Source organism: Salmo trutta, chromosome 8 (assembly GCF_901001165.1).
Source record: "Salmo trutta chromosome 8, fSalTru1.1, whole genome shotgun sequence".
Taxonomy (NCBI): Eukaryota; Metazoa; Chordata; class Actinopteri; order Salmoniformes; family Salmonidae; genus Salmo; species Salmo trutta.
In genome coordinates, this window is record NC_042964.1 from 19,355,386 (window position 1) to 19,364,453 (window position 9,068).

The window sequence follows — 9,068 nt, forward strand, 5'->3', positions numbered from 1 at the left end:
TTTCCTTAATTAATAATAAGGAAGGATAATTACAAGTTTGAGTTCTGCGTTGTTGGTAAAATGATGCATTGTTTGTAAAGGGCTTGTAATTAGCATTGTATTGTAAGGTTTACACCTGTTGTATTCGGCGCATGTGACAAATAAAATGTGATTTGAAAGTGCATCCATTTTTACTAGTGGAATTTTTGGTAACGTTTTGCCTATTCATGTTTGGAATACTTGATTCGTTTTTATACAGGTTGATGCTATGCTTTTAATTGACTTGGCATTGGTTTAATCCTCACACATCTTTGTACAATCATTGTTATTTACCATGCTATTAATGATTTTGGTTCCATGTAACCAGCCTTTTGCTGTTCATTCCTGTCCACCATGTATTGAGTGGGACATGTATGCGAGACACCTACTTAAAAAGGGTCCCTTTTCTCGCTCTCTCTTTTTTATCCCTCCTCCACGTGGTACAGGAGTAAAGGCGGGGGGTGAAAGAGGGCATTGTGCTGGAGCAGCACTGGATCCGGGGTTCATAGGGAGAGAGAAGAGGTGCTCACTCAACTGTGTCCAGTGCGCCATTGTCGTAGATTCCCATCTATTCTCTGCCTTTTAAATAAAGCTCTGCCTGCGCACCAGGACACTGGTAGAAGGGGGAGGGGATGGGGGGGGGGGGGCAGTGCGTAGAGTGACATGGAATGGAACACATGCATGTTCTGATGCGGAATGGATGGAACCGCTTCAACAGTCTCACACCAGCTCTTTGTTGATAATTAGCCATATGTAAATCTGTGTGCAAATGTACCCATTCATTCTGCAACGGTTGGCCTATATGATCCCTCTTGCCCTCTCCGTGAATAATTAGCACATAATGATCACATATATTGCAATGGTAAGGCTATTATTATTTCCCAGTCTCTTGACCACTTGTAGAGTAAACTAGGATCATTTAGCTACCACAAATAGAATCAGGATTTCGTGTATTTGTTAAGGATTCTGATTTTGTTATTTATTAACCTATCTACAAAGGCTAGTACAAACATTTGCTATCACTTAATTCCCCCAAATGTTGTGCCAAAAATAATGGTCCATGAACTAGGCAACATTTCAAAGTTCGTCAATAAATTGTAGTTGAATGGGTTCAAACAGCATGCAACAAGTAAAGTCATATATTTGATTTATTCATGTGGATTTTAACACCCCTATGATGATATTTGATTGAGAGTTCAGTGATGGCGTGAAGGAAATACAGAGAGAAAAGGGAAAACCAGGGAGTCGGTGTTCCGCGCCATTGAAATGCAAATAGCAGTGAGGAACACGAAGAGATTGTATGTGTGTGTGTGCATGTTATTATGTGTGCCTGCGTAGGCTATGTGTATGCAAGGGAGCGGGGGTGGGGGTGCCACAAATTGGGCAAGTTTGGAGAGCGAGAGACGATTTTAGCAAAACAGCCACACGCACCGACGGCAGCCTCATATGACACGGTGCGTTTATACGGATTTCTATTTCTACCACTCTTTGTTTTCCTACGTGCAAGGGATAAACATTCGATAACGTCATCTAGATGCAGACTGGACATTCACATTTTCCTGAAATTTGAGTTTTGACGGATTCTGGAACTCGAAGCCTACAAGTGCTTAAAGTGGCCAGTGCTGTTTAATCGGCTGATGCCCCCTTTCTTTCTGTCTCCTCGTGAATCATGTCACGCCGGAAGCAGAAACGACCCCAGCAGCTCGTTAACTCGGACCCGGGGGGCACGCGGTTACTATCGCACGGTGAGAAAAGTTTATTATGGCCATTCTAAGGCATGCGTATGTTTTCATTCCTAGGATATTCCTATAGTTCTATGAATGAATGAAGCGACAAGAAAAGTTACAGGTTGGAATTTACAACTATAATGGTGCTCAATAGGGTTAAATAAGGTAACGTTAGATAAGGTGGAGAAACATGATTGAAAATCCCGCTAGAGAGTAGGACTAAAGATACAAGTTGTTTATTTTAATATAGATGCACTTTATATATGTCAATTCCTCCTCACATATTTCTTTTCACAACTAGAAAGTCATTTTACTCAGGTGATCAATCATCATAACTTGATCTGTGTATGTCTGTGTTTTATGTTTGCATATTTTATATTTACAAAAAGTCATTGCCTCTTGCAATAAATTAGAGTTTAGTGGATTGCTCAGTCTGCTTTAACTCTGCAATGGGCCCCAGTAGGGGAGAGCTCCAGGTATGAGGGCTAGCCCTGTAAACTTGTCCCTGTGATCTGGATGGTAATATCCATCTGTGGCCATTTTCCTGTGGTGCTTAGTCCTCTAGGAAACTAGCAGTCTGCTCAGAATGACTACTGGAGGTCTTTCATTACTTAGAGGAAAGTCTCCCTATTCACCAACAATAAGGCTGGATCGGAGGGTGGAAGGAGAGGTGGAGGAGGGGTCTTTTTGGTAAAGATTAATCTCTCTCCTTGTTCTCTTCTTCTCTCCATGCTTTTCTCCCTCATGTTTCATTTCCTCCTTGCCCCCCCCCCCCCCCCCCCCCCCCCCCTGAATGCTCACTGCTGAATGCTTCCCTCTACCCCCAACTCTATTGACTGTATACACCTACCCAGTTGGGGGGCTCAGTGTGTAAAATGCAGCGGGGGGGGAGAATGCAGAATGCATGCACCTTCAATCGTATTGCATTTGCTGCACAAACACACCTTAAAAATACAAATTACTTTTTAGAACTTCTGCAGGTAAATTTCCACAGGGAGGAACTTGTTTCAAAGGAACTGGTTTTGAACACCTTGAATTCTGCGAAAAGAACCAAGACTGACTATTTGGCAGCAGTAGTACAGTCATTAATACCATCACTATCCCTCTAGGAGGGAATAGTTAGTTTGTCTTTCCATTGTCCCCCCCCTTCTTTTGTTTCTCTCTTTCTCACTCTGTGCTCAAGATTCTGAAAGAATTTGACCCCAGAGCTCTGAAGATCTGAGGAGTAGACCAATCACAAGCCTCTGGACAGTGCCCAGAACTCTTAGCGTGTCCCGACCTCTGACCCCTGATGTGACGTCAGGGGGGAAGGGTGAATAGGGAGATGAAAGACGTAAACTGCTGGAGTGAGGGGCGGGTTAGAAGGGGTTATGGGTTTTCTTGGCTATGGCCATTGTCCTTTTAAACGTGTTTCCATAGCAACAAGGTGGTTTGTGTTGTCAGAAGATGTTTGGAGAGTTTTCCTCAGGAAAGAAGTAGAGTGGACAGAAGACAAGATAATGTAAGGGGAAAGACTGTGACTCTCGGCATGTTTGTAGACTATTTATCAATATTTGCTAATGCATTGCTTTACATGAGAAGACTGAAGCTTTAAGCTTGAATTTAATATGAAAACATTAGCAATTGTTGTAATCAATGATTACAGTTAAAAGTTAGGACTTATAGACTTACATTGAGCTCCCACTTCAATTCCATAAAGAATGAGGCTCGTACCCTGTCTTTCATGGTTCTTATGAGGACTTAACATTAACAATTTGATCATGAAACTGAACTTTTCATTTGCTTGAATAGAGGGATGAAAAGGCACCAGTCCTAATCCTTCTGTTTCTCTTTCTGTCCATAGATGACCAGCTGTCAGCAAAGTCACCGTGCATGTCTCTAGGCTCAGAACTGACCTCATCTGGGTCCTCCTCGTCCTCCCCCACCTCGCTCGAAGGCCGACAGCCCCCCCTGGCCCCTCGGCCGTCCCCCGGGGGTCTCCACGCGCCCTCCCTCCCCAGCGAAAGCTCTCCGCCCCCCCACTGGCCCAGCCACATCGCCCCCTACACCACCTCTCTTCCCAACACCCACTCATCCCTCTCTCCAGACTTCCCTCACCCCTCTTTATCCTCCCAGACCCAATCCCTGCCACTCAACCTCAATCAGACATCGGGCCACCCCCTCTCCCATCAGGCCCACTCCCACGCCACTATGACCTCACCACAGATGGGCAGCTCTGCCACCATCACTACCTCCTCCTTGTCCTCCTCGTCTAGCCTCCCTCTCCACCGGGAGAGCACCAGTCCTGGGCATCAGAATGGCTCCAGCCCCCTGGTGCCAGGGCTAGGCCAGATCCAGGTGCCACCGACCCTGGCTGTGCTCCTGGAGGAGCTGAGGGTGCTGCAGCAGAGGCAGATCCACCAGATGCAGATGACTGAGGAGATCTGTAGGCATGTTCTCCGGTTAGGAGGGGCCATCTATACCCAAGACACCTCCCAGGCTGGTAGTGGAGAGAAGAACCAAATACTTACAGCAGGATCCCCCTCCCCACCACATCATCCCTGCTCTGCTCCTGTCCCATCCTCGTCCTCCCCTCTCCTGGCCGGCCTCCCCTCCCTCCTCCCCCAGCTCACTGTGACCAAGCCCAGCCTGTCCTCTCACACTAATGGGAGCAGAGCCCCAAACTCCTCTACCTCGCCCTCATCCTCTTCCTCCACCACTTGGAGCTCCTCGATAGCCTCCTCCATGCATCCTCTGTCCCTGGGTCTCCCCCCGCACTATCTCCACGAGAAATCCTCCAACACCTCCCCCTTTGGCCACAGCAACGGGGTCAGCTTCCCCACCCCGCCCCTCCCCGCCTCCAGCCACTCCCAGGACCACCTGCTGCAGTCCAGCTCCTCCCTGGGGTCCTTGTCCTCAGCAGGACGTCCTCAGCATGCCTGTAAGTTTTGTGGGAAGGTCTTGAGCAGTGATTCCTCGCTACAAATCCACCTGCGCTCCCACACAGGTGAGAGGCCCTACCATTGTCCCGTCTGCCTCAGTCGCTTCACCACCCGCGGGAACCTCAAGGCCCACTTCCTGCGTCACCGCGAGCAGAACCCTGAGCTGTCGCTCTCGCTCCTCCCCCCGGCTCTGGAGCAGCCCAGCCCTGCCCCCGTCGCCGCCACCACCGGCCAGAGACGTAGGAAGCGCCGTGCCGAAGACGAGGAGCCGCCGTTCGGAGGCGTGAAAGGAATGACGGAGGGAATGGCGCTCGGTTTCCTTTCCGGGGCGTCTCCTCGCCCCTCCCCTTCCTCTATACCTATGCCACCCAGTATGGATATGGCACTGTTGTCCACGGCTCACTCCCTTTTACAGCTGAACAGGGCGTCTGCTGCAGCAGGCAGCGCCTCAGGTAGTGTGTTACCGCCATCCTCCATGGGTGGCCAGTTCAAAGGGGCAAAGCAGCAGAGGTTTGATGAGAACACCCCTCCACACTCCGCCCTCCAACCAGGCTCCCCCTACTCCCAGCTGGCCCACTTCCCCAAAATCCTCTTCCCCGGAGGACCCTCGCCCCACCACCTCGCCCTCCTCCGTCCCCCGGGGACCCACCCACCTACCTCCCATCTCACCTCCCCCCACACCCAGCTTCCCTTCCCTCCCTATCCTAAACTCCCCACGTCCTCCCCCTCCTCCTCCTCCACCACCTCCTTCACCCAAACCTCCGACACCTCCAAGTTGCAGCGACTGGTCCAGAAGTTGGAGAAGCAGCCCCAGGGCGGGGGCCAGTTTTCCTCCTGCGGCCCAGCAGACGGCTCCTCAAATGGGGACACTCACGGCCACGACCTGACCACAAGCTCCAGCGCCTACCGCAGGGAGATGATGGCAGCCCTGGGCCTTGGCCCCAACCCCAACACTGAGGCCATGGTGAGCAGCCGGGGACAGGGTCTCCCTGTATCCACCAATCCCGTCCTGGCCCCTAACCAGTGTGGGGTGTGCCTGCGGGTGCTTTCCTGCCCCAGGGCCCTGAGTCTCCACCAGGCCACCCACCTGGGTGAACGCCCCTTCCCCTGTAAGCTGTGTGGACGCTCCTTCTCCACTAAAGGAAGCCTGAGGGCCCACCTCGCCACCCACCGTGCCCGCCCGCCCAACGCCCGCACCCAGAACTCCTGCCCGCTGTGCCCGCGCAAGTTCACCAATGCCCTGGTGCTGCAGCACCACATCCGCATGCACCTGGGGGGCCAGATACCCCCAGGGGGAGAGGGGGAGGAAGGTACAGATATGACCCAAGAAGATCTGGGCCAAATGACCACAGCCTCTCCATCCAAACCCTCCAGCCTCCAAGGCCTGCACCCCCTGGCTTTAAAAATGACCAGCTCCATCTCTAACCCTGACTCGCTGGTCAGCACCTTAGACTTCGGAGGTCCGGCAACCAAGCAATCCCAGGCAGCTGACCCGAGCCCCCTTATAGAGGGGGAGTGTGAACCCTCGCCCTCCACGGCCAGCATTAGCCCACCTCTGACCCATAATCCCTCCCCAGAAGACCCCATGCTCCTGGGGGAAAAATCTGAGTCGGACTCCGGCCCGTCTGCAGCCTCTGTGGAAGACTTGCAAGACTCCCCAGCTGACCTTTCGAACGCCAGCCCAATTAGTCTACCCAAGACATCCTTGACCAGCTCCTTGCCAGCCTCAGTGGGGAATGGTGAGGAAGAGGAGGAGGAAAACATTCCCCTTGCCCTCTGTGTCGCTAGACCAGCTTTGGATACTGATGGCTCTGGCTCAACCACAGTGAACCAGACCAACTCTCCAGATGGACTCATCCCCAGTCCTGAATCTGATTCCACCCCGAACTCCCCTGCCACCCTCAACCCCTCACCCACGCTCACCCCTCCTGCCAGCCCTAAAGCAGCTTCAGAGCCAGCCCAGTCCCCCAGTATCACCCCACCGGAGCCCAGTCCTGAAGGGGAGACAGACCCACTTGAAGGGGCGAGTGAGAGCACAGCATCCAGAGATACCTCATCGGTCGAGGGGCCTGAGCGAGAGAAGCGGACCCCTAGCTCCACGGAGGAGAGTGATAGGGCTCCAGAGGAACCAGAGGCCTCCCAGCTAGCCACCCCAGCCTCAACGCCCTCCAAACCCTACTCCTGCACCCTGTGTGGGAAGGCATACGCCAGTCGCAGTGGATTAAAGGTCTAAAAAAGCATAAGATAAGGATAGAATGTATTAGTACCATATGTTCTTATGGATATGCAGAACACTTGACAGAAGCTAACTTTTGATTCTTGAGATTGGAAAATTAAAATAGTGTGGTGCAATCGCTCTATTTCTTATGTTTTCCTGTGTTTGTTTGTGTTATGTTAGCAAATATATTCTAATTCAAGTTATGTTCTGTTTCCATCAACAGGGACACATGAAGACACACCCTGTGTTGACCAACGTTCCCACCGAGACTCCTCCTCCCGCCACCCTGACCAATGACAATGAAACTACGGAGGATCCGAGTTCGGGCTCAGCAAATGGAAAGGAGGATGAAAAGTAACGATTGGCCAAAGCTCCTGAGAAACGTGTTACCTTAGAGAATCAGCCAATCACTGCTGCATCTGGGAAGGAAGCAGAGAAACCTGTGCACACTACTGAGTAAAAAGACATGATTGGCTGCTTAATGGCACCAGTCAGTTTTTTTTAAGGCCCTGACAAGGGAATGTATTTTCTTCATATAATTAGAATTGATTCTAGAATGATTGATTTTAATTCTGTGTAGTTTTGGTACTAGTCAGTTGGGTCTATTTAGAAGGTTAGATTGTTGTGAAGTTTTAATTCAGTCGGCATGGTTACGATATCACTATCTCAAAGAACACAATGAGGCCTTATTGACAACATGATGTCACCGAATTGTCTTGTAGCGTAACGGCAACCAGTTCCGTTATGCGTGTCGGAATCGCAATTGAATAGATGAGCAGGGATGTATGTTTTGGAGAGCAGCTAGTTCTAGTCAAACATATGAATGAAATTCACATTTTTGAATTCTAAAATGGGGATGAAGTGAATGAGAGAGAAAAAATGTGTTTTCACTCTTTAGGATCTACGGTACGATCTCCATACCAAAACAGGCCAGCGTAGTAGTGGCCGTTTCCTTGTATATATTAACCCTGTTACTGTTTGTAGTTTTTTTACTGACTTTTTTAAACTGTCTTGCTGCTGTACTGATGTTTCAATGGAGTTGCACTGACTGTCTACACTACTGTCTATACATCCGTTGAAACAGAGATTATGATGGGGATGATGATTGATGGGTGATTATGATTATGATGGGGATGATGATTGCGCTACATTGACCAGTCCGTACATACAATGTATTTTGGCAATCCTGGTTCCTGCCGTTGTGAGTGACCATGCAGCAGGAACCTGAGAAATGAACAATGATGACTTATATCAGTGATTGTAATTGGTTTATCCATAATTTATTGGATATATCTGCACAGGGACATACAGAAGTAGCCTGACAGCCAAATAGATTGTGTTATGTTTCACTGTTGTGAAGTTTTGGTACCAGGCTAGTGTTGAAGTATAGCAGAAACTGGTGTATAAATCAACGGAACCTCCCGAGGACCAGGATGAACTATGTCGGGTGGATAACCTCATCCCTCCATGTCTGTTGTCTCTTCCCTTTCTCTTTCTCTCCTCCTCTTCCCTCTCACCCTCCCCCCTGTTCCCTCTTACCTCATCTTCCTTCTCTCCCGCTCTCTCTCAAAGCACTTGAGAGTTCAAGTTTTCTGCCCTGCAGAAATTGTCTGCTCTGTATCCTACATTAGATCACTTTAGTTTTAGTACTTTATTTTGCCTTCGTATGTTTTTTCCCAACCATTGTTTTTTGTAGTTATGATGATAACATGTGCTTCCCATATTTTTTATGTAAAAAACAGAAAATAAAATACTTCTGATGGTGAAAACGTAGCTTTTTGTTTGTCCGTCTGTGTATATTGTTTATCTCTCTGTCTGTCTCAGTATAGCTGGTCGCAGACTATTCATCTATCTGTTTAAGTATTCTGTTTGCATGTCAACATGTTCTGTATGTCGGAGTGTGCTCTGTCTCGCTGTTTGTCTCAGCGCTCTGTATGTCTGGCTGTCTGTCTCAGTTCCTTTGATTGGACGCTATAGCCTTCTACTTATTCTGCCTTTTTTGGCCTCACTTTCTTTTTGTATGTTTCAGTTCTTCGGTGGTTCTGGGGTCTGTGTGTGTGTGAAAGGGATAATCAGTGCTTGTGTGATTGAAAGTGCAGCTGTAGAGGCCCCCCTCACCCCCCTTCTTTCTCTCTGTCATACTCTCTTTCATACTCACCCTCTTTCATTTTCTCTTTCATTTTC

General features: G+C 49.2%; 1 protein-coding gene across 1 annotated transcript; it reads left to right on the top strand.

Moving 5' to 3' along the window:
- Positions 1-1,387: 1,387 nt before the first annotated feature.
- Positions 1,388-8,796, top strand: si:ch211-212k18.5 (sal-like protein 4). Its single transcript, XM_029760282.1, has 3 exons — positions 1,388-1,763; positions 3,589-6,893; positions 7,108-8,796. Exons 1-3 carry the CDS (start codon positions 1,688-1,690, stop codon positions 7,240-7,242), a joined length of 3,516 nt encoding a protein of 1,171 aa, XP_029616142.1. The 5' UTR covers positions 1,388-1,687; the 3' UTR covers positions 7,243-8,796.
- The last annotated feature ends 272 nt before the right edge of the window (positions 8,797-9,068 follow it).

Excerpts from the sequence above, each read along its gene's own strand:
- si:ch211-212k18.5 (XM_029760282.1), top strand. The coding sequence starts at position 1,688 with ATGTCACGCCGGAAGCAGAAACGACCCCAGCAGCTCGTTAACTCGGAC. Across the intron at positions 1,764-3,588 it reads CACGCGGTTACTATCGCACG|ATGACCAGCTGTCAGCAAAG; the intron begins GTGAGAAAAGTT and ends TTCTGTCCATAG. Across the intron at positions 6,894-7,107 it reads CCAGTCGCAGTGGATTAAAG|GGACACATGAAGACACACCC; the intron begins GTCTAAAAAAGC and ends TTCCATCAACAG.